The sequence below is a fragment of the Myxocyprinus asiaticus genome, chromosome 8 (assembly GCF_019703515.2).
Source record: "Myxocyprinus asiaticus isolate MX2 ecotype Aquarium Trade chromosome 8, UBuf_Myxa_2, whole genome shotgun sequence".
Classification (NCBI taxonomy): Eukaryota; Metazoa; Chordata; class Actinopteri; order Cypriniformes; family Catostomidae; genus Myxocyprinus; species Myxocyprinus asiaticus.
This window is the reverse complement of record NC_059351.1, coordinates 28,402,538-28,428,473: the sequence shown is the minus strand read 5'-3', so window position 1 is coordinate 28,428,473 and position 25,936 is coordinate 28,402,538. Positions and strand designations below refer to the sequence as shown.

Below are 25,936 nucleotides of genomic sequence, written 5' to 3'. Positions count from 1 at the left end.
GCGCACAAAGGTACCTGGTTCTCTCACACCTCAGCCGACTAGCTTCGGGTCATCTGGGAAAAGAGCAAGCTGGGGCGCTGTTTGCAATGGGCACGCAGCCGCCGGCCTCTGGATGGGTCCGTGACTGCATTGGCACATCAACTGCCTCGAGTTGTTGGCAATTCTGCTCGCCCTGCGGAGGTTTCGGTCGTTGATCCAGGGCAAGCACGTGTTAGTTCAGACAGTTCGGTCCAGGTTACTCTCATGTGATCCTGAGACCCTGACTGGGCTATGTGCCAAAGGTTCCCACCACCCCTTTAGGGACCAGGTGGTGAACCTGGAAGCGCTACCCCAGGAGGAGGCAGACCCAGCCCTGTCGTCACTGTGTCCGGTGCACGCTTTACGCATCTATTTGGATTGCACGCAGAGCTTTAGAATCTCTGAGCAGCTCTTTGTCTGCTTTTGTGCACAGCAGAAAGGAAGCAAGCAGAGGATCGCCCACTGACGCCATAACTATGGCATATGTCGCCTAGGACATGCCGCCCCCGGTAGGGCTACAAGCCCATTCTACCAGGGGTGTAGCGGCTCCCTGGGCCCTGGCCAGGGGTGCCTCTCTAACAGACATTTGCAGAGCAGCGGGCTGGGCAACACCCAACACCTGTGCAAGGTTCTACAACCTCCGGGTGGAACCGGTTTCGTCCCAGGTAGTGGCACACAACACAAGTGGATAAGCCCGGGATAGCTGGCCAGGTGTATCGCTTGCACATAGCACTTTCCGCCTCCCTTGGAGCTGAAGACATGCGCCATTAATTCCCAGTAGTGTTCACAAACTTTGTTCCCTGGTTGACTTCCTCTGAGCCCTGTGGCAGTCGAGTTTTCATAGAGACTCGCTGCCAGCCCAGTACACGCGCTAACTAAGAGCCCTGTTCTGGGGTAGGTGCTCTGCATGTGGCGGTTCCCTGTAAGGCTAACCCCATGCGATTATATATCTTCCGCTAATTCATTTCCCTGTTGGCAAACTGCATCTTCCTTGGGCAGAGCCCCTCTGCCCCAGTCTCCATGTTTTTAGTAACTCGTCCCCCATTGGGCAGGATCTACCTTGAAGACTCCCCACATGGTTGGAAAGACCATGTGACGTATTTTTCCACTTAAATACCCCCCCCCCCTTTGGGCAAGGTGTGGTCTCCACGGTGTCTTCCCCTTGGGAGGGACACCCCCCGACTAGACCTGGCAGCCCAGTCGGATAATCCCCCTTCTTTTTTAGGGAGTGGAAATAAAAAAGGGGAAAAGAGGCCACGACTGGGTTAAGCCTGTCTCTATCTTTTGGGTAGTCGACTTGTCCCTAAAATGGGCTGTTTGACACTCATAAATATGTTGGGGGAGGTTATGTGTTGACCTGGTGTGCTGGCTATGAGGCACACAGTAGTCTGCCTACCACACACCGCCAGTTCACGTAACACAGTTCAGCCAATTGTGGCGTTTCGTATAGGGACCCCTAGTGTCACTACATCGACACAACATCGAGTGAGTGACAGATAGGGAACATCATGGTTACTTGTGTAAACTCCGTTCCCTGATGGAGGGAACGAGACGTTGTGTCCCTCCTGCCACACCGCTGAATTACCCGCTGAAATTGCCGGACCTTATATTGGCTCCTCAGCATAAAACCCGGGGGAGTGGCATGCAAATACCACTTGCCAATTTTCATTGGCCTTTTATCAAAGACCAGAGGTGTCTCGGGCTCCCAAGAGTGACCCCTAGTGTCACTACATTGACATGACGTCTCGTTCCCTCCATCAGGGAACGGAGATTACACAAGTAACCATGACGTTTCTCTGGATTTACTATTTATAGGTATGTGTTTGAGTAAAATGAACATTTTTGTTTTATTTGCAGAAAATGACAACTGGTCAAAATAACAAAAAAGGTGCAGTGTTTTCAGACCTCGAATAATGCAAAGAAAACAAGTTCATATTCATTTTTAAACAACACAATACTAATGTTTTAACATAGGAAGAGTTCAGAAATCAATATTTGGTGGAATAACTCAATCACAGCTTTCATGCGTCTTGGCATGCTCTCTACCAGTCCTTCACATTACTGTTGAGTGACTTTATGCCACTTCTGGCACAAAAATTCAAGCATCTCTGCTTTGTTTGATAGCTTGTGGCCATCAACCTTCCTCTTAATCACATTCCAGAGTTTTCAATAGGGTTCAGGTCTGGAGATTGGGCTGGCCATGACAGGGTCTTGATCCGGTGGTCTTCCATCCACACCTTGATTGACCTGGCTGTGTGTCATAGGGCATTGTCCTGCTGGAAAAACCAATCCTCAGAGTTGGAGAACACTGTCAGAGCAGAAGGAAGTTTTCTTCTGGGATAACCTTGTATGTGGCTTGATTCATGCGTCCTTCACAAAGACGAATCTGCCCGATTCCAGCCTTGCTGAAGCACCCCCAGATCACCACCGATACTCCACCAAATTTCACAGTGGGTGCGAGACACTGTGGCTTGAAGGCCTCTTCAGGTCTCCGTCTAACCATTAGACGACCAGGTGGAGGATCGGTGATGATCCTCTGAAAACAGAGATACCAAATTTTGGGAGTTTAACCATGACTACTTCCTCTCTTTGGTCTATAAAATTGTACACCATTACAATTCAGCACATCCAATACAATATGAATAATATGTATGTGTGTTGTGTTTTTTTTTTTTTTTTTCAATAAACAATTACTGTTATCATTTTTTTCCCCTCCAAACACATTATTGATATTTGAAAAAGCGAAATTGAAATTGTGGCTCAAAAATGCTTGTAGAAACAGGGAGGCAAAATAAGAGGGCTGGGGGCCCTCATAGACGCAGGGCCCTATTGTAGGGGTCTTGTATTGGCTCTGGTGGGGCCCAAATATTCAAGCGAATGTAAACATTTGTTGTTGTTTTTTTTTTTAATACTGATGGGCCGCATGACCTTGCATTGGCCCCAGTGGCCCGGTCTGTTATTTACCTAAGGTGGCGTCTTTATGTGATTACATTTGTTTGAGTTATTGACTCAACTGATCTATTAAACAACACTGAGTCTTTCAGGACAGAAACCGAAAACTGTGATTCATTATAAACTAAACACCATTACTTCAAAACCAGAGAATGAGAGCGATAGAGAGTGGAGTTGTGCTTAATAGGCTTCTTTTGTAACTATTTTCGCTGGAAGGAGAAGAAATGCATGAACTACTAGCCAATTTTTGTCTAAAACGTAATTAAATATTATTCACTTGTTTGTAGAACTGTTGTATAAAAACATTATCAAACGAGACAGTGTGCTGTCCCTGATAGCACACCTACATCACAGAAAAGTTCATTTGATGCGTGCGTTTTCAACTAGAAGACATTTTTAGTGTAAAAAGACATTCCTCTCGGATGGCTACCGTTGAATCACAGTTGGGGGGGGGTCGGAGGCACGAGAGAAAATCCGTCTTCGACAATAAGCATCAATATCAGTCTCTGTGCTAATCTTAAGCTGTTTACGTGTACACATTCGGGCACAGCGATCTTTTATGTTACAGTGAGTGTGTATAGTCGCGAATCAACCAGAAACTGTTTGTTTCTGTCGAATTGAAAAACAGCCGACGTTGAGCGCATCTGATCTTCCCCGAGCACACAGAGCTGATGAGGGGTTTGCTGACGGTGTGATCCGTGCGCGATGGCCGCTTCGTGCGGACAGAAGAGCGAGAAGTTAGATGAAGCGCAGGCTCTGGCGAGGAGCTGTGCGAGGCGACCGGACTTTCTGCCCTGCGATGGACTATCAATCTGCGCCACACACAGCCACGGGAAGTGCTTCAAGCTGCACTGGTGCTGTCATCTGGGTTGGTGCCACTGTAAGTATAGATACATTGTTTCTACAACATCGTTGGAGGCAGCAGGTTATACTCTAAGATGAGCATACAGATACGCTATCCACTTGGATGAACCACTATGAGTATTTGTGCCTTTTTTTGTGTGTGTGTCGGACATGGGAACGAAATGCCTCTGGACTCAAAATTTATCACCCACAAAGTGAGTTTGTGATGATGAACCTTTTCAGATTAAAAGGAAAACTCAGTTAGCCAGTATTAGTTGAGGAAACGTTCAAATGTATAAGACAAATTACAACAAACTTGCTAAGCAGATTTTTTTTTAATTTTTATTTTTTATTATTATTATCTACAATGAAGCATTAAACTTTGTGTTGCCTCCAATAAAACAAAGGTTTTAGCCACAACATCAGGTACATTCTTTTGTTCCCATTTCCCTCCAGAGTTCTCGTATGCTGACGTCAGATAAGCGTTTCTTTAATTGTTTTTATTTATTTATTGTTTTATTTGTACTACTGAAGGTCTTGCTTTTGGTACCATGTTGAAAAAAATGTCCCAGTGTTAAATATGCATAATTATTTGAGACCTAAACATGGGCAGTCTCTTTTTAATCAAAATGTACCTTTTAAATGCCAACACATTTTCACTTTATCAGACGTTAAATAGACATAATATAACGAGGCGTATTTTGTTTCTTCAGTGCTGTAATAACAGCTAAACTAAACTTGTGTTTGAGACCTATATTAAATATTAAACAAGTCGATAAATGATGCATAAACAGTTTCTAAAATGAATGAGGTGCCACTGGTTGTGGATTTACATGTAGTTTCTGTTTTTCCAAACAATAAGATTTTAATTTTCAAAACTGATCAAACCACTTGTACCTTTAGATCATAAAAGTAGATGGGAGTGCATCTGGCATGTATTACCTTGTCATTGTGGATCTCTTGCCAAAAGATGTGAAATATCAAAGAGACAAGTTTGCACAGCATAAAGAAGCAGTATGCTATGGTGCAGCTGCAACATTAAAGTTGGTTATTTAATGGACAGTTCATGAGATAACCAGATCAGATACACCTTTTACCGCCTTTAGAGGGAGCAGTTGAGGATATCCTTTTTGAACAGAGGTTTATTTTGTCCTTAATAGACCATTACTTAAAAGAGAGACCTCCTTAATAATAGACACATAGGGACTTTACAACTGAAATGAAACTTGGCAAGACTGTATTAGATAAGGAATTGACTCTACAATGACTTAATGTTATAGAGAATGTAGAGGAAGTCAACAGAGAAATAAAGCAGAGCACTGAGATGTCTTTATAAGGCAGCAATAGGATCAGGCCATTTCTGGTGTATGAACATCCGGGGTCTGTTAAAAATGGCAGCCATTACGAGGATAATAAATGTAATGTGACTGTGAAGGAAGGAGCAGATTCTTTAGATTCCTGCGACCTCTGTGAAATAATCATCTCCAAATGTGTGTGTTTATGTCTTCCTGTAAGAGCAAGGCCATAACCATGTCTTGAACACTGGGGGGTACCAAACCATTTTGGGGTTGGGGTTGGGGTTGGGGTTGGGGGGGTCATGGGTGTTGAGGTCACAAATATAGTGGTCCTCTTTGGTCCCTTTTTTTTTTTTCTCCTCTTTTCTCCCTAATTTGGAATGCCCAATTCCCAATGTGCTCCTCGTCGTGGCGTAGTGATGCTTCAATCCGGGTGGCGGAGGATGAATCTCAGTTGCCTCCACATCTGAGACCATCAATCCGCGCATCTTATCACGTGGCTTGTTGGGCGTGTTACCGCGGAGACATAGCGCGTGTGGAGGTTTCACGCTATTCTCCGCGGCATCCACACACAACTCACCACGCCCCCACCGAGAGCGAGAACCACATAATAGTGACCACAAGGAGGTTACCCCATGTGACTCTACCCTCCCTAGCAACCGGGCCAATGTGGTTGCTTAGGAGACCTGGCTGGAGTCATTCAGCACACCCTGGTTTCAAACTCGTGACTCCAGGGGTGGTAGTCATCGTCTTTACTCACTGAGCTACCCAGGTCCCCTCTCTTTGGTCCTTTAAAATAGAAAAGGCACTAAATGCAATAATTTTCTGAATAAAGGCTTTAAATGCGATAAAGGTCCATAATTGTATAATATTTGGTTTTAAAAGATACACTTTTTTTGTAAGTTCACACAGTACAAGACTAACACTGTGTCTGCATTGATAGCAAGTTTAAGTCATCTTTTCATTTTTGTGCCATCTCAAAGAAAAGACAAATATAATTTGAATTTCTTTTCATCTCTGATGTATCTGTAAAATGGCATGACTGTGTCAGCTGTTTAGCAAAAAGAAAATATACAAAATTTTTAGTACCCTCAAGATGTCAAACATTGTGGTCCCACCCCCACCACCCCACCATTAAGCTGCTGTATGGCCCCAAAACGCTTGGAATAAAGTGCACAAGTAATATGGACTACTGTTAGGATGTCTTTATACTGAACCTTTACTAGTGCTTTATAGTATTTGTCCTTTATGAAGCTTGACAGCTCCTGCTCACTATAAACTGTTATTCTGTGGAATAGAGCTGCTTAAAATATCTATTTCTATGTTCCAAGAAAAAAAACCCAGCATATGGGTTTTTAACTGCATAAGGGTGAGTAAATGACTGAGTAAGTGGCTCGCACAGACCCAACACTTACAGTGCAGTATTAATATATTACAGTATATATTAATGTACAAGTATGATATATGTATTATATTAATATTTATGTATTATTTAATTTGAATATTTCTAGTATATTAAAGATTTAAGTATTGCAAAATAATTGCAGAATTTTGCAAAAATAAAGGGTATCTTCTGGAGCATTTTCTTCTGTTTCACACATGACAATGAAAGACTGAGCACAAGCTGGTACTGAATAAATTATTTAATCATTTACAATAATGACAATTGTGCATGTGCACAATTTAATTTTTTCTCTGTGCTTGTGCATTGTGGGATTTAAATGTAACCAAGTGGCTTGAGTGTTTTGACTACATTCACCAAAATTAGTTCAGATCCATTTAATGATTCAGTGAACATTTCTGGTGATGCCAGAAGGTGGTGACAAATGTGTGTCTTGTGTAAAAATTAGTTAGTCACTGAATCAACGATCAAATGAAAATTTTAATCCTTTCAAATGTTTATGACTACAGACCTACAAAGAGACTTTAGTAGAGGTTTTAAGCATTTTAAGAACAAAGCAAATCTATCATTTCCTTACAGTTTGTGAGCCTGCTGAGCATGACTTCTATCAAAAGAAAACAATAGTCTTATAATAATTATAATGAGTTTCAATAACGTCCATACGTTTTCATGTATAAAAAAGCGTGTCTACATATCTGTTCACTTCAGTAAAAAAGTGTTCTACCAACACAGAAGATCTATCTTTTTTCCTACAATTTGTTGACTACACACCAACATAGAGGTAAAAAACTGGAGCTGATATTAAAAATAGCTTTACATATTTAACACAGATCTAGTAATCTGCTTAAATTGGCAAAAACAACTGATCAAACTATTACCTCACAAACAATGTAAAAAGCATAACTTAATGAAGAATCATGCGCTGATATAAACTCCACTTACAATGTGTGCTTAAAAGAAGGTTTGTCCTTTGTTTTTTTCTGCAGTGCATTTCACGTAATGCTGCCAATAAAGAACAATATACTAATTACTCAAGTGTGTTCTTCATCTCTAGATTAATAATTTAGATCAACATCAATGGCAAATAAAAACATGGATAAATGAGCATTGTTGAAAGCAACTTTGTAGAAATGAACGGAGCCACGTTGATTAGACTGTCTGACTGACGGCCTATTATGTAAGGGTTGTTTCAGCTCAGGAAACTCACCTGTGACTGGTTGGATGGTTGCTCAATCAGCCCAAAGTAACAAAATGCAAAGAATACTGTATACAAATCCACCATTTGGACTCAGTATGGGTTTAGCTTGGAAAAGTGCGGGGGACAAAAATCACCTTTTTTAAAGAGTGTGGGGGATGTGTCTACGCCCCTTGTTTACGTGAAATATTTTCAATTCAAAACGGCGAATTTCGCCAAATGGTGAATAGTTTGCACCCTTGGAAACTACTGTTGGTCGGTACAACATTTCAATCATAAAACAGTGGTCAAATATTGCATGTTTAGTTAGATACTAACAGTATATCTTACATGACACTAACACCCTTAACCTGAACTGCTTGCTGATGTGTGGCGCTGGAATAATCCACTAAGTTCCCACTTAACTTCTTGAACTTGAGTCTCGCCTTCATCGATTTGACTGGCTATCTCAAGTGACATTGACGAGCGGGATTAGACCACTGACCACACTAAAAATGTAACTTTTTTTAAACCATTATTTTATTCCTGTAATAACTTAGTGGCAATTAGACAGCGGTGCATAATGGACTGCAGCAGAACAGCAACAAGTATATCAATTAGTTCGCTAGTTCGAATCCCAGGGCATGCTGAGTGACTCCAGCCAGGTCTCCTAAGCAACCAAATTGGCCCGGTTGCTAGGGAGGGTAGAGTCACATGGGGTAACCTCCTTGTGGTCGTTATAATGTAGTCCGTTCTCGGTAGGGCGCGTGGTGAGTTGAGCATGGATGCCGCGGTGGATGGCGTGAAGCCTCCACATGCGCTATGTCTCCGTGGCGACGCGCTCAACAAGCCACATTATAAAATGCGTGGGTTGATGTTCTCAGACACGGAGGCAGCTGGGATTAGTCCTCCGCCACCCGGATTGAGGCGAATCACTACGCGACCATGAGGACTTAAAAGTGCATTGGGAATTGGGCATTCCAAATTGGGTGAAAAAGGGTCAAAATAAAAAAAACATAAAAAAACTATATTGTGGTTACGGCCCTGTGTAAGAGGAAGAAAGAGAGTCAGATGAAGCTTTGTAAAAACATCTCAGTGAAGAGATTCTTAATCTGCTGGGAAAGTGACAGTAAAATTAGTTTTATTATGCAGCCACATCAGGACAGAGATTTCAGTTTGCACCCTCACTGTCTGATGCTTCAGTTAGGCTTCCTGTTTCAGATTTACCATCAACCTGACAAATTGTTCAAGAGAAGTTTTGTGAATCCGATATCTACTGTACAGTCAAGCAGAATAATTTTTGCCTAAACTGTGTGTTTGAGACGGGTCAAAACCTGACTTCATAACTCCTACCTAGTTTAAAAGTTGTTGTCACTTGCATCAGTGTATATTCTTAGCAGGAATGTAATGTTTAAGGTATTACATTTGTAAAAATTGTCAGAAAGCGTCATGGTTACTTGTGTAACCTCCGTTCCCTGATGGAGGGAACGAGACGTTGTGTCGATGTAGTGACACTAGGGGTCACTCTTGGGAGCCTGAGACACCTCTGGTCTTTGATAAAAGACCAATGAAAATTAGCGAGTGGTATTTGCATGCCACTCCCCCGGACATACGGGTATAAAAGGAGCTGGTATGCAACCACTCATTCAGGTTTTATGCTGAGGAGCATATTTTATGCTGAGGAGCAAAAGCTCCGGCCATTTCAGCGGGTAGTTCAGCGTTGTGGCAGGACAGACACAATGTCTCGTTCCCTCCATCAGGGAATGGAGGTTACACAATAACCATGACATTCCCTATCTGTCACTCACTCGACATTGTGTCGATGTAGTGACACAAGGGGTCCCTATACGAAACGCCACAACTGGCTGAACTGTGTTACGTGAACTGGCGGTGTGTGGCGGGCAGACCACTGTGTGCCTCGTAGCCAGCACACCAGGTCAACATGTAACCTCCCCCAACATAGTTATGAGTGTCGAATGGCCCTTTGGAGACGAGTCGACTACCCAAAAGACAGGCTAACCTGGTCGTGGCCTCTTTTCCCCTTCTTTTTTTCTACTCCCTAAAAAAGAAGGGGGATCATCCAACTGGGCCGCCAGGTCTAGTCAGGGGGTGTCCCTCCCAAGGGGAAGACACAGCGGAGACCACACCTCGCCCAAAGAGAGGGGGGGATATTTAAGTGGAAAAACACGTCACATGGTCTTTCCGACCATGTGGAGAGTCTTCAAGGTAGATCCTACCCAACAGGGGAGGAGTTACTACAAACAAGGAGACTGGGGCAGAGGGGGTCTGCCCAAGGAAGATGCAGTTTGCCAAAAGGGAAACGAATTAGCGGAAGATATACATCGCATAGGGTTAGCCTTACAGGGAACCGCCACATGCGGAGCACCTACCCCAGAACAGGACTCTTAGTTTGCGCGTGTACTGGGCCGGCAGTGAGTCTCTCCGAAAACTCAACTGCCACAGGGCTTGGAGGAAGTCAACCAGGGAACAAAGTTTGTGAACACTACTGGGAATTAATGGCGCACATCTTCAGCTCCAAATGAGGTGGAAGGCGCTATGTGCAAGCGATACACCCGGCCGGCTATCCCGGGCTTATCCGCTTGTATTGCGTGCCACTACCTGGGACGAAACCGGTTCCACCCGGAGGTTGTAGAACCTTGCAAAGGTGGTGGGTGTTACCCAGCCTGCTGCTCTGCAAATGTCTGTTAGAGAGGCACCCCTGGCCAGGGCCCAGGAAGCTGCTACACTCCTGGTAAAATCGGCTCGTAGCCCTACCAGGGGCGGCATGTCCTGGGCGTGATATGCCATAGTTATGGCGTCAATGAGCCAGTTGGCGAGCCTCTGCTTGGAGACAGCGCTTCCTTTCCTCTGTGCACCAAAGCAGACAAAGAGCTGCTCAGAGATCCTAAAGCTCTGCGTGTGCACCAGACACAGCAACGACAGGGCTAGGTCTGCCTCCTCCTGGGGCAGCACTTGCAGGTTCACCACCTGGTCCCTAAAAGGGGTGGTGGGAACCTTGGGCACATAGCCCGATCTCAGGATCACGTGAGAGTAGCCCGGATTGAACTCCAGGCACGTTTCGCTGACAGAGAACGCTTGCAGGTCTCCTACCCTCTTGATGGAAGTGAGCGTAGTCAGGAGGGCAGTCTTCAAGGAGAGTGCCTTAAGCTCGGCTGACTGAAAAGGCTCAAAGGGGGCTCTCTGTAGACCCTGAAGAACTACAGAGAGGTCCCATGAAGGAACGAGGCGCATTCTGGAGGGATTCAGCCTCCTGGCGCCTCTTAGGAACCTGATGATCAGGTCGTGCTTCCCTAAGGACTTACCGTTGACTGCGTCGTGGTGTGCTGCTATGGCAGCAACGTACACCTTCAAGGTGGAAGGGGACAGTTTCCCTTCCAACCTCTCCTGCAGGAAGGAAAGCACTGACCCAACTGCGCATCTCTGGGGGTCTTCCCGTCGGGAAGAACACCACTTAGCGAACAGACGCCACTTAAAGGCATACAGGCGCCTCGTAGAGGGGGCCCTAGCCTGAGTGATCGTGTCTACCACCGCAGGTCTTCCGTGTCCCGTCCAGGGACCAGACATGGAGATTCCAGAGGTCTGGTCGCGGGTGCCAGATGGTGCCCCGTCCCTGAGAAAGAAGGTCCTTCCTCAGGGGAATTTGCCGGGGGGGGTGGGGCTGTCGCGAGGAGCGTGAGGTCCGAGAACCACGTCTGGGTGGGCCAGTAGGGTGCTACCAGGACAACCTGCTCCTCGTCCTCCCTGATCTTGCACAGGGTCTGTGCAAGTAGGCTCACTGGGGGAAACGCATATTTGCACAGGCCAGGGGGCCAGCTGTGTGCCAGCATGTCTATGCCGAGGGGGGCCTCGGTCAGGGCGTACCAGAGCGGGCAGTGGGAGGATTCTTGGGAGGCGAACAGGTCCACCTGTGCCTGTCTGAATCGACTCCAAATCAGCTGGACCACCTGAGGGTGGAGTCTCCACTCTCCCCTGAGGGTAACCTGCCATGACAGCGTGTCCGCTGTAGTGTTGAGGTTGCCAGGGTTATGAGTGGTTCGCAGCGATTTGAAGTGCTGCTGACTCCAGAGGAGGAGACGGTGGGCGAGTTGTGACGTACAACGAGAACGCAGACCGCCTTGGCGGTTGACATATGCTACCATTGCCGTGTTGTCTGTCCGAACTAACATGTGCTTGCCCTGGATCAACGACCGAAACCTCCGCAGGGTGAGCAGAAATGCCACAACTCGAGTCTGTTGATGTGCCAATGCAGTCGCGGGCCCGTCCACAGGCCGGCGGCTGCGTGCCCATTGCAAACAGTGCCCCAGCCTGTTTTGGAGGCGTCCACCGTGACCACGACATGCCTGGAGACCAGTTCTAGGGGAACACCTGCCCGTAGAAACGAGAGGTCATTCCAAGGGCTGAAAAGACGGTGACAGACCAGCGTGATGACCACGCAATGTGTCCCGTGGTGCCATGCCCATCTCGGGACTCGAGTCTGAAGCCAGTGCTGAAGCGGTCTCATATGCATCAACCCGAGCGGGGTGGCTACCGCTGAGGACGACATATGCCCAAGGAGCCTCTGAAAAAGTTTCAGTGGAACCGCTGTTTTCTGTTTGAATGCCTTCAAACAGGCCAGCACCAACTGGGCGCGCTCGTTCGTAAGGCACGCTGTCAAAGAGACTGAGTCCAGCTCCAAACCGAGAAAAGAGATGCTCTGAACCGGGAGGAGCTTGCTCTTTGCCCAGTTGATCCGAAGCCCTAGTCGGCTGAGGTGTGAGAGCACCAAGTCCCTGTGTGCGCACAACATGTCCCGAGAGTGAGCTAGGATTAGCCAGTTGTCGAGATGAGTTGTTGAGAATGCGAATGCCCACCTCCCTTAACGGGGCAAGGGCTGCCTCTGCGACCTTCGTGAAGATGCGAGGAGACAGAGATAGGCCGAAAGGGAGGACTTTGTACTGATACGCCTGACCCTCGAATGCAAACCACAGGAAGGGTCTGTGTCGAGGAAGGATCGAGACGTGGAAGTACGCGTCCTTCAGGTCTACCGCCGTGAACCAATCTTGATGCCGGACGCTCGCCAGAATGCGTTTTTGCGTCAGCATCTTGAACAGGAGTCTGTGTAAGTCCCGGTTCAGTACTCGCAGGTCCAAGATTGGCCGCAACCCACCGCCTTTTTTCAGTACGATGAAGTAGGGGCTGTAAAACCCCTTCTTCATCTCGGCCGGAGGGACAGGTTCTATCGTGCCCTTCCGTAGGAGGGTAGCATTCTCCGCGTGCAAGATAGCAACAGTTTGTCTTTGACCAAGGTGAAGTGGATACCGTTGAACCTGGACGGGCACCTGGTGAACTGAATCGCATAGCCGAGTCAGACTGTCCGGATCAGCCATCGCGGCAGATTGGAAAGTGCAAGCCACTCATCCAAGTTCCGCGCAAGGGGGACCAAGGGGACAACATCATCGGACGTACCGGCAGGTGGGGCCTCACGGCGGGGCGGAGCTCGAGGTGCCACACCACATCATGGCCGTGCTGAGTCTAGGGACATCGAAGCACTTACTTGGCTCCTTGTGACCACCCAGGAACAGCCTGGGATGGGGAGGAAGAGGCCTGTCCTCGTAACCCATGGAGACTGCCACATCGGGGGCGGCTGTGTGCCACAGCTGGGCGCTCAAGGGTGGGAAGACCACCACTGGAGCACCAATCCTGCAAGGAAAATCCCATGGACGGTAGTCGTGATGATGACCGTGCACACCGGACATGTGACCCAGGGATACACATATGTGTTCCTTTTTTCCAGGTGGGAGAAAGCAGTGTGTAGTTTAGATGCAATGGCATCATCAGTGGAGCGGTTGTTGCGGTAAGCAAACTGCAGTGAGTCCAGTGAGGCAGGCAGCACAGAGCAGATTTAATCTCTGATTAGCCTCTCAAAGCATTTGCTGATGATGGGGGTCAGAGCAACAGGACACCAGTCATTTAAGCAAGTGTTTTTGGATTGCTTTGGTACAGGCACATGTGGGGACTACAGACAAGGAGAGGGAAAGGTTGACAATGTCCGTAAAAACACAAGCCAGTTGGTTCGCACACGCTCTGATGACACGGCCCGGAATGCCATCTGGACCCGTGGCTTTACGGATATTCACCCGTCGGAAGGATCGTGTTACATCCGCTACAGAGACGGAGAGTGAACTAACCTCTGTAGCTTCGGCCGCGAGAGCTCCCTCCGCGAGGGTGGTGTTATTTCCCTCGAAACGAGCATAACAATTATTTAGCTCATCTGGGAGAGAGGCAGCGGTGTTCACGGTGGAGTTTTTATTCCCTTTGTAGTCTGTGATGATATTAATTCCCTGCCACATGTCTGCGTGATCAAAACAGTCTTGTAGCGTAGAATCTGATTGGTCCGACCAGCACTGGATCATTCTGAGGGTGGGTGATTCCTGTTTCAGTTTCTGCCTGAAAGCAGGCAGAAGGAGAACGGAAGAGTGGTCTGATTTGCCAAATGGTGGGTGGGGGAGGGAGCTGTAGCCAACCCGGATGGGAGAGCGGTGGTATTTTGGTGCGATTGATTTGAAATTGGCTTTGTTAAAGTCCCCGGTCACAATGAACGTGGCCTCAGGGTGCGCGGTTTCCTGCTCACCTATACTCCCATACAGTTCCTTGAGTGCCCGGTCTGTGTCAGCATGTGGGGGGATGTACACAGCAGTGATAATGACCGCTGTGAATTCCCTCGGTAGCCAGAATAGTCGACACAGAAGTATGAGAAATTCCAGATCCGGAGAGCAGAAAGACTTGATAGAATGTACATTCCTCTGATCACACCAGGATTTGTTGATCATAAAATATACACCACCACCTCTGCTTTTACCTGAGAGGTCTTTCGCTCTGTCTGATCGGTGCACGGAGAACCCCGCGGATTCGATGGCTGAGTCTGGAATCTCCACAGACATCCAAGTTTCTATAAGGAAAATAATGCAACAGTCCCTCGTCTCTCGTTGGAAAGAGATCCACGCTCTCAGCTCGCAGAGCTTGTTGTCCAGAGATTGAACATTTGCCAGTAGAATACTGGGTAGCGGGGGTCGATTTGCGCGACATCTTACTCTGATGAGAATGCCAGCTCATTTCCCCTTTTCCTTTTGTGTTTCTGCGGCCGGGCAGCTCAGACAAAGGGCTCCGCTGGCATGTTTGTAAACAGTGGGTCGGCATTGAGGAATTTGAAGTCCGGTTTTCAGTGTGCAATTGCAGAATCAATGTCTATCGTATACAATAATGCAGACAACATCCAAGACAAAAAACATAAGAAATAAAAAAAATTTAAAAAATGGCAATGTTGTGTCGGAGCTCGCAACGCGGCAGCCATACTTGGTGCCATCTTGAGTCCAGTCCATGTGTTCAATTGCATATTAACTTTTTTCTGTGGTATCGAAATTGGTAGAGAGAATCATGAAATTTTACTGGTATCAGTACCGACTACTGAAATTTTGGTACCTTGACAACACTAGTCATGCCACAGAAAAAGGTAAACATACTTGAACTGAACATGTCTAATGGGAGATGCCACTTCTTAGTAATTCGGGAGAATGAGGTGGATGTCTAGGTACCGCAAAATTTGGTAGCAACATGTAGGCTTCCTGTGTGACCATGTTAAGCCATAAGTGTCTCAAACAAACCTCTGAATATCTTTTAAAGAATTGATGTTTCTAACCTGACAAACTTTGCCAGATCCAGTCATTACTTCATCCTCAAAAACACTTGTTGTATCAACCCAGTACCTTGTAAACATTGCTTTGTTTCCAATAAAAATTAAATATGCCTTTACTCCTGAGTTATGTAAGGCCAGCCAATCAGATTAGCCATTACTATATTTTGAAAGTGTATTCCAGTTTTGTGCAAGTCTGCAAAATGCATCAGACTGTGGGCAGTCCATTAGGAGACAGTTGGAGGACAAAAAACTTGTGGACTTGGATAGTACCCACTGATATATAATATAAAACTGGATCGCTGATGCAACAGTAAACTGCCAACAGGAGGAGAAGCCACTGGAAGTGTTCGAGCAGCCATCTTGGTGTGCCCAAACTCTCATAGAGCATCAATGACTGACCGTTTCACCATCTCCGACATCCGGATATGACAATCGCATTTCGCCCTCTAGTGACAATCATGTTTAATGTTCAATTCAAAAAGCTGTAATATCTGCTTGTTATTGGGTGACAACATATCCTTTCTCTCGGAGGGACTTTAAAAAAGTCAGACCGGGATTCCAAATCACCTTAAATGCCCCAAATTTGCCTGTTTTTATGGTGATGTGCTCTCTGTAGTCATACATGGATACATGTCATACATTACATGTTTGTTTGCCATTTAAACCTAGCATATCAGTTTAATTTTAACCACCTTTGCTTTGCGTGTCTCCATCCCTCTCTGCACACCTGCTACGTGTGATAGAGGGAGAGAGAGAAAGTGCGCGCTCTTATTCAAGTGACCACAAGTAAAAGGCACTTTTTGATGAAAACATAAAACAAGTAACTCTGAATAAACACTTCAATGTTCACAATAAATATGTCTGAAAATGTCTACTTGTATCTTACTTCAGTTTCAGTGAACTTGTTTACATTCAGCTGATCTGTTCGCCGATTAAGTTTGTTCAAGGTGTTGTGTTCTTTGTATGGTTATATATTAACATACAGACATGTACACAGAGCTGTTCTCATGCTTAATATCTTTTACTGGGTTGCCTCATGTCCTCAACCACACACAGTTAAAGGAACATACACACTCTTACTGTGGAGTGTACCAACTACATACACAAGTGGATGAAGCCTGGACTGAACCACTCACTGCATATACTACATCCCCCTTCTTAAGCTTTGATCAAAGTAACTACAAAACTTGAAACAAACACAGTATACTGCAGATATCAAGTGTTCAAATAAACATAGTTATGAACGGCAATATTAATACTAATCTAGCATATTTAAGTAAAAACAATCTTTGAACCGGGCTGGTCGTCTGATGGTTCTTCCAGCTCTTGTACGTTCAGGACTTTGTACAACATTCCTTTCCATGTTTTGAGGTAGATCAACTCGATCGGGTTCTGGAACAGTATTGTCACTCAAGTCAATGTCAGTGTGCATAGAACAGTCAAGTTGTGGATCATATTTGTCTGATCTGTCAGATCTGTGCCTGATGGTGTGACAACGTCATATGAGCGAGGCTCATCTCTGTTTCTGACTACTGTTGCTGGCTTCCATGTGTTTTTGATCCTCATGTATACTCTCTGTCCCCTCTGAAGAGCTGGCAGCATAGCAGCCGTTCTGTCATACCATCTCTTTTGTTGTGATTGACGATGCTGCAGTGCTGTTTGGACACGCTTAGGTGTGGAAGGTTGCAGGACAGTTTTGCTCACTGGTAAGTTGGAGCGCAGAACATGACCCATAAAGATCTGGGCAGGTGAGTATTTGAGACCAGTGACAGGAGTGTTGCGGAGAGTCAATAGAGCAAGGTGTGGGTCAGTGCCAGACTGAGTAGCAGCTTTCATCATAGCTTTAACAGTCTTTATGGCTCGCTCAGCCATGCCATTTGATTGAGGGAAGTTAAGGCTGGAGTGTTTGATGCTGAAACCCCAGTCATTAGCAAATCGAGCCATTTCGGCTCTGGCAAAAGGTACATGATCTGCAATCAGGATCTCAGTTATACCTTGTCTCGCAAACACTGCCTTGAATATAGCTATCAGAGAACCTGAAATTTTGTCTGGCAGCTGTAGGACCTCCGGGTATTTAGAGAAATAATCCACTACCAAAAGAAATGGTCGTCTTTGAAAGTCAAAAATGTCTGCAGCTATTTTCTGCCAGGGTCCCTCTGGAACTGGATGTGTCTTTCTGATTCTCAGGAGAGCTCTCTTGACAGGGACCACAGGATTCAACCATTCTGTGTATAGCATCACTGAGATCTGGCCAGTAGAAACATGATCTGGCATGAGCTAGGGATCTCTGTATACCCTGATATGCAGCATGAAGTCGTTTCAGCACTTCTGGTCGCAGTGCATGAGGGATAATAATACGATCATCTTTCAAGAGTAGACCATCCTCTATGCTTATAGTGTGTCTGACTGGCCAGTATGCTTGAGCAGCTAGTGGGATGCTTTTCTTTTTGTCAGGCCATCCTTCCTCATGTAGCTGCTGTATCTGTTGAAGTTCCGGATCTGACTGTGTGGCTTGTTGGATCTTGTGCATGATGTTGCCACAAAGTGATTCTCCATTCACTGCGTAGATGACTTTCTCTTCACCCAGGTCAAAGCTCTCTGTTCTGTTAGACTGAATATACACTACCGGTCAAAAGTTTTGAAACTCTTGACTGAAATGTTTCTCATGATCTTAAAAATCTTTTGATCTGAAGGCGTATGCTTAAAAGTTTGAAATTAGTTTTGTAGACAAAAATATAATTGTGCCACCATATTAATTTATTTCATTATAAAACTCAAATTTAATTTAAAAAAAAGTTTTTGAAATTGATGACTTGTACCAAATAATAAAGAAAAGCAGCCAATAAGTGCCCAGCATATAGATGGGAACTCCTTCAATACTGTTTAAAAAGCATCCCAGGGTGATACCTCAAGAATTTGGTTGAGAAAATGTCAAGAGTACATGTCTGCAAATTCTAGGCAAAGGGTGACTACTTTGAAGATTGGTGAAATTTCTTTAAAGCAAACACTATAGCCAGAAGTTCTTTTTCTATCTGGGCGTAGTTCTTTTCAGCTGCTGATACTGCTCTGGAAGCATATGCTGTGGGCTGTTTTTACATCAATGTGGCTCCCAGACTATCTTTTAAGGCATCCACCTGCACCTCGATAGGCTCTCTGGGGTCAAAATATCTCGGAACTGGTGCCGTTGTTATGGCTGTTTTCAGCTGCTCAAGTGCTGATTGCTGTTCAGGGTGCCATTGCCAGGATATATCTTTTCTTAGCAGCAATCTGAGTGGCGCCGTAAGAGTGGCCTCATTGGGTATGTATTGTGACAGGTTGCGTGTCATACCCAGTAGCCTGAAGTGTCTTTCTGTTGATGGGAGGAGGAAACTGCAAGATTGCTGACACCTTTGATACATCAGGTTTCACTCCCTCTGCTGTGATGACATGGCCTAGGTAATTCACCTCGTTGACCATATATTGCAGTTTGTCTCTGTTGAATTTCATATTGAGGCTTACTACTCTGTTCATCACTTTCTCCAGGATGGCATCATGCTCTGTTTTGGTAGATGCTGCTATGATCATGTCATCAGCCACCATGAAAACACCTTCAATGTCCCCAAAACTCTCTGAGTTCAGAAGCTGGACCACTTCGCTCGCTGATTTATTGCCTCCTCCCACATTTCCCATATGACGTCAAGCACCCCGCACGGGCACCGCCCATACAGGGCATGCAATGAAACCGGTACCTGCCCCACGGAAAGTTGAAAGCACAAAGGTCAGCTGATGACCACGCCAATGGCAGGAAGACAGAAAGAGTCAGGGACAAAGAGACCGGTTGTGAAGCTGATGAGTTACTGTGAAGCTGAAAAGTTGTTGTGTTATTGTGAAGCTGTAAAGCGCTGGAGTTTATTAATTAAAAGCCTTACTTGTGAGTCAAAGAAACCAGTTCTCTGTGTCCTCCTTCCCCTCCTGGCATGAAATTTGTTACACTGGTGCCGAAACCCGGGAATTGAATCGAAGATAGTATGCCTCATGGAGTCCTCACCACTGGCTGAATTCATTAAGTCCCTCGCCGGCCTGCATCAGACCCACCAACAGGCCCTGCTTGAGCTGCGACAAGACCAAGAACGCCGCTTCCACGAGATCCTCAGAGCTCAAGCAGAGGACCGGCAGGCGATCCAGAGCCTCCTCAGCCAGGAGAAAGCCCCGGCCCCATGCCCCCACCCACGCTCATGAAGATGGGGGTGGAAGATGACCCAAAAGCCTTCCTCTACCTCTTCGAGCAAACTGCTGAGATCTGGGGTTGGCTGCGTGCTCAGTGGGTGGCCCAGCTCATTCCTTTGCTGTCTGGAGAAGTCCAACTTGCAGCTCAACAACTGCCGGCAGCTAGTCTCCTGGTTTATAGCGACTTGAAGAAGACCATCCTGCAGTGGGTCGGTCGGAGTCTAGAACAGTACTGTCAGCTATTCCGATCAATGAAGTTGGAAGGGACCAGCCGCCCATTTTCCTTTTCTCAACGACTCCGCGATGCCTGCTGGAAATGGCTGCTTGTGGGGGACCGCGACGTCGAGGGAGTGTTCGAACAGGTGGTCCTAGAGCAACTTATCCATCGGCTTCCGAAAGGGACAGTGGAATGGGTCCAGTGCCATCGTATGGCATCACTGGAGAAAGCGGTCCAACTGGCGGAGGACCATATGACGGCGTACTCAAGGGCAGAAGAGCCCTCCCACTCTCTCTCCCCCCCTCCCGTGTTTTCCCCGATCTCTTCTCCCTCCCCCTCCCCCTCTCTCTGCTATCTCTCCACAGCCCAGCCCAGTATCACGGAGGCATGGTATTCCACTGCCGAAGCCGGCTCCCCAGCTTGTCCCCCCCCCCGGCGACTTCAGTGCCTCACCGCTCTCTCCCTCAGGTGAATGTGCCCGCTGATGCAGGTGCGGGCGTAGCACCTGGGCCAGCCTACTGGAGTTGCGGGGATCCGGGGCACTTCCGGGATCAATGCCCTGTGATGGAGCTGGGAACTGTGGTCCAGATCCCTGACACTCCACAGACTGCCCCTGATCAGGCTGGAGCATACAGGATAACGGTAAGTGTCAAGGGTAGTACTCATCAAGCCTTGGTGGACACGGGTTGTAACCAGACCACTATCCACCAATGCTTGGTTCAACACGAGGCTTTGGACACAAACAAAAGGGTGAGGGTGAAGTGTGTGCGCAGGGATATTCACAACTACCCTGTAGTGACCCTAGTTATTAAATTTCGGGGAACAAAGCATAGAGTGGAGGCGGCGGTTAGTTCCCACCTCACCCAACCGCTAATTCTGGGAACTAATTGGCCTGAGTTCAAAAATGTGATGAAGAGAATATGTGCAGATGGGTCCCGCACAAAGGCGGTTAGATGTGAAATGTGCAATGCTTTGGCAGGGGAGGCGGAGCCGGGGCCGTCTTCGTCAGCTCCACGTCAGGGTGACATGAGGGAGGGGGAGGCTGTGGCCCATCCCATCCTCAGGGGATTTCCCGAAAGGGATTTCCCTCTAGAGCAGTCGAGAGACGAAACCCTTAGCCACGCCCTCGACCAAGTGAAAGTTATTGATGGTCAATGACTCCAGCCGAACATCGCACTTTCATATCCTTATTTTGTGATAATAAAACAGTGGTTGTATCGAGTGACGCAGGACGCTCAAATAAAAGAGGATACAACCGAGCTGTTAATACCACAGAGCCGCCTGGAAAAGTTGTTCCAGGCAGCTCATTATAATCCGATGGCAGGTCACTTAGGGGAGAGGAAAACACTGAGCCGACTAATGGCCCATTTTTATTGGCCGGGCATTTGCAGTGATGTTCGCAGGTGGTGTGCCGTGAATGTCAGCTGGTGAATCCATTGGCCACACCAAGATCGCCATTGCGCCCCCTTCCATTAATCGAGGTCCCCTTCGAAAGAATTGGCATGGACCTCGTCGGGCCATGAGACCGGACTGCACACAGACATCACTTTGTATTGGTCCTGGTTCACTATGCAACGCAGTATCCGGAAGCGATGCCTCTGCACAACATCTCAGCACACAGTGTTGCGGAGGCACTCTTCAAAATTATCTCCCGAGTGGGGATTCCGAAAGAAATCCTCACTGATCAAGGCACGACATTTATGTCACGGACACTCCACGAACTCTACGAATTGTTGGGTACTAAATCAGTTCGCACCAGTGTGTACCATCCGCAAACAGATGGCCTGGTGGAGCGATTTAACCCTGAAGAATATGATTCGTAAGTTCGTACACGAAGATGCTAGAAATTGGGATAAGTGGCACGAGCCCCTGTTGTTTGCAGTGCGAGAGGTCCTACAAGCCTCCAATGGGTTTTCCCCATTCGAGCTGCTGTATGGGCGGTGCCCGCGCGGGGTGCTTGACGTCATATGGGAAATGTGGGAGGAGGGAACTTCAACCAGTAAAAATGAAATGCAATATGTTCTTGATCTTAGAGCAAAACTCCACACTCTGGGGCAACTAACACAGGAGAATTTGTTCCAAGCTCAAGAATGTCAGAGCCGCCTGTATAACAGGGGTACTCGGCTATGTGAGTTTGCACCAGGAGATAAAGTGTCGTATTACTCCCCACATCGACCTCCAAATTACTCGCTATGTGGCAAGGACCCTTTGAGGTCACATGTCGGTTCTGTGTGGATTATAGAAAAGTCAACGTGGTGCCTAATTTGACGCCTACCCAATGCTTCGTGTTGATAAGTTGCTCGATCAAATGGGCACCGCTCAACTTTATTCAACACTGGATTTCACAAAGGATTATTGGCAGATCTCCTTGACACCAATATCCCATGAAAAACGGCCTTTTCCACACCGTTTGGAATACACCAATTTGTGAACCTTCTGTTTGGTTTGTTTGGGTCCCCGGCTACATTTCAGTGCCTCATGGACCGAGTCCTCATACCGCATTCGGCTTACGCCGCTGCCTATTTAGATGACATCTTCATTTACAGTAATGATTGGCAGCGGCACATATAGCATCTGAGGGCAGTTCTGAGGTCACTGCGACGGGCAGGACTCACAGCAAACCCCAAGAAGTGCGTGATTGGATGGGTGGAGGTATGGTATTTGGTGTTCCACTTGGGCCACAGGCAGGTGCGTCCCCAAATTGACAAAACTGTAGCGATTGTGACCTGCCCGAGACCCAAGACCAAAAGGGGGGTGAGACAGTTCCTGGGGCTGGCTGGCTATTATAGGAGACTTGTGCCTAATTATTTGGATTTCACCAGCCCGCTGACTGATCTCACTAAAAAAGGAGCTCCAGACCCAGTCCAGTGGACGGAGCAGTGTCAACAGGCATTTATGCAAGTTAAAGCTGCACTTTGTGGGGGGCCGCATTTACACTCATCTGATTTCTCTCTCCCTTTTGTGTTACAGACGGACACTTCAGACAGAAGGCTGGGGGCGGTGTTCTCGCAGGTGGTGGAGGGGGAGGAGCGCTTGGTGCTGTACATTAGCCGCAAGTGAATGGTGAGTGTCTCACCATCAAGTGGGTGGTCCTCACTCTCCGGTACTACCTGTTGGGGCGGGCCTTCACTCTCTGCTCATATCACGTCCCACTCCAGTGGCTCCACCATATGAAAGATACCAATGCGCGTGGATCACCCATTGGTACCTGGCTCTTCAGCCATTTAAGTTCAAGGTGGTCCACAGACCGGGGGCACAGATGGCTGTCGCCGACTTCCTATCCAGAAATGGGGGGGGAGTGGTAGGCAGCCCGGCCTGAGTCGGGCGGTGGGGATATGTGGCAGTGGGGGCGTGGTCGAGCATTCGTCCAGAGAGAGAGAAAGCAGTAAGGGTGCATACACCTGAGCCAGATAATGATTAACACCTGTTTTCAATTGCAGTGAGCTTGGGGAGAGCGGTATAAAAGAGACCACACCAACGGCAGGAAGACAGAGAGAGTCAGGGACAAAGAGACCGGTTGTGAAGCTGATGAGTTATTGTGAAGCTGAAAGGCTGTTGTGTTATTGTGAAGCTGTAAAGCTCTGGAAGAGAGAGTCAGGGACAAAGAGACCGGTTTTGAAGCTGATGAGTTATTGTGAAGCTGAAAAGCTGTTGTGTTATTGTGAAGCTGTAAAGCGCTGGAGTTTATTAATTAAAAGCCTTACTTGTGAGTCGAAAAAACCAGTTCCCTGTGTCCTCCTTCCCCTCCTGGCTTGAAGTTTGTTACAGTCTCATATCATGAGATATTCTGTGTCTCCGAATTCACATGTACATGCTTTGTTTCTTAGCTCTGTTACGAATTTGTTAATGCCTGCATATTCAGAGAATATGTGGGCCCAGAAATGATGTTGTTCAAAGGCAGTATTCTTTCACGGTGCACAGTATTTCTGGAATGTCGCGAGGACCTCTGATAATTTTTTGTCTTATGGATCTGCATACTCGATCTCAAGTGAGTTATAAATGTCAAGAGCCTCTTTTCCTATGCAGTGTTGCAGCACGGCTATTTGTCTTGACTTTATAAGATACAAATTAAATCTTTGTTCCCACTTATGCCAGTTTTCAGCCAAATTTCCCATCAAAGATAATGGCAATGGCATATGCATGTCTTGTTAGCTTGTAGCACTTGCATGGATAATCTGGCGTTAAAGCTTTATACGTAGAGCTGAGCAGCCACACCTTTGGTATGTACTTCATGAAGTTTAGGTTTTGATTGCAGGATTTCAGTACTACGTCAGTGAAAAAGCTATATCTGCCCAGACACACCCACACAACTAAGCCATTATCTGTTCTCATTAAGGGGAGGACGTGTATGACTGCACTATGAGCATAATGTAAACATGCTTAATATAAATCCTGTTCTTCTTGCAAAGCAGCAAAAGTTTTCAGGTAGAACCAATGCTATTTAAAATTAAAACAACAAGGGTCCTCCGGGGAGCTTGATTGACATTTGCCCTACTTGAGAGCTGAATTGCAGTTGTTTCTTCTCTCATGACCCGAAACAGCCAATACCAGTATTACACTGAAACTATGGCAGGTGCTTAATTAAGAACCAGAGGAGTAGATCAGTTTGATGATAATTTGAAGACAGCGTGAGAGAACGTCATGGTTACTGGTGTAACCTCCATTCCCTGATGGAGGGAACGAGACGTTGGTGTCGATGTAGTGACAGTAGGGGTCACTCTTGGGAGCCCGAGACACCTCTGGTCTTTGATCAAAGGCCAATGAAAATTGGCGAGTGGTATTTGCATGTCACTCCCCCAGACATACGGGTATAAAAGGAGCTGGTATGCAACCACTCATTCAGGTTTTACGCTGAGGAGCTGATATAAGGTCCGGCCATTTCAGCGGGTAGTTCAGCGTTGTGGCAGGAGGGACCAACGTCTCATTCCCTCCATCAGGGAACGGAGGTTACACCAGTAACCATGACGTTCCCTATCTGTAACTCACTCGGCATTGGTGTCGATGTAGTGACACTAGGGGTCCCTATACAAAACGCCACAAGGCTGAACGGTGTTACGTGAACTGGCGGTGTGTGGCGGGCAAACTTGCTGTGTGCCTCATAGCCAGCACACCAGGTCGACACGTAACCTCCCCCAACACAGTTATGAGTGTCGAACGGCCCTTTTTGGGGACAAGTCGACTACCCAAAGATAGAGACAGGCTTAACCCAGTTGTGGCCTCTTTTCCCCTTCTCTTTTTCCACTCCCTAAAAAAGAAGGGGGATTATCCGACTGGGCTACCACACTTCGCCCCAAGAGAGGGGGGAATATTTTTAAGTAGAAAAATACGTCACATGGTCTTTCCAACCAAGTGGAGAGCCTTCAAGGTAGATCCTGCCCAATGGGGGAGGAGTTACTACAAACATGGAGACTGGGGCATAGGGGCTCTGCCCAAGTAAGACACAGTTTGCCAGCAGGGAAATGAACTAGCGGAAGATGTAGATCGCATGGGGTTTAGCCTTACAGGGAACCACCACATGCGAAGCACCTACCCTAGAACAGGGCTCTTAGTTAGCACGTGTACAGGGCCGGCAGTGAGTCTCTCCGAAATCTCGACTGCCACAGGGCTCGGAGGAAGTCAACCAGGGAACAAAATAAATTTTTTTTGAACACTACTGGGAATTAACAGCGCACGTCTTCAGCTCAAAAGGAAGTGGAAGGCGCTATGTGCAAGCGATACACCCGGCCGGCTATCCCGGGCTTATCCGCTTGTGTTGCGTGCCACTACCTGGGATGAAACCGGTTCCACCCGGAGGTTGTAGAACCTTGCAAAGGTGTTGGGTGTTGCCCAGCCCGCTGCTCTGCAAATGTCTGTTAGAGAGGCACCTCTGGCCAGGGCCCAAGAAGCCGCTACACCACGGGTAGAATGGGCTCGTAGCCCTACCGGGGGCGGCATGTTTTGGGCGAGATATGCCATAGTGATGGCGTCAACAAGCCAGTGGGCGATCCTCTGCTTGGAGACAGCGCTTCCTTTCCGCTGTGCACCAAAGTAGACAAAGAGCTGCTCAGAGACTCTAAAGCTCTGCGTGCGATCCAAATAGATGCGTGAAGCGTGCACCGGACACAGCAACGACAGGGCTGGGTCTGCCTCCTCCTGG

General features: G+C 47.1%; 1 protein-coding gene across 1 annotated transcript in view; it reads left to right on the top strand.

The window, feature by feature from the left end:
• Nucleotides 1–3,587: 3,587 nt before the first annotated feature.
• LOC127444961 (UPF0524 protein C3orf70 homolog A-like) overlaps nucleotides 3,588–25,936 on the top strand; it is a 68,991-nt gene continuing 46,642 nt past the window's right edge. Inside the window, exon 1 of the mRNA XM_051704651.1 lies at nucleotides 3,588–3,850. Within this exon, the coding sequence (XP_051560611.1) occupies nucleotides 3,676–3,850 (175 nt within the window). The 5' untranslated portion in view covers nucleotides 3,588–3,675. The remainder of the gene's footprint in view (nucleotides 3,851–25,936) is intronic.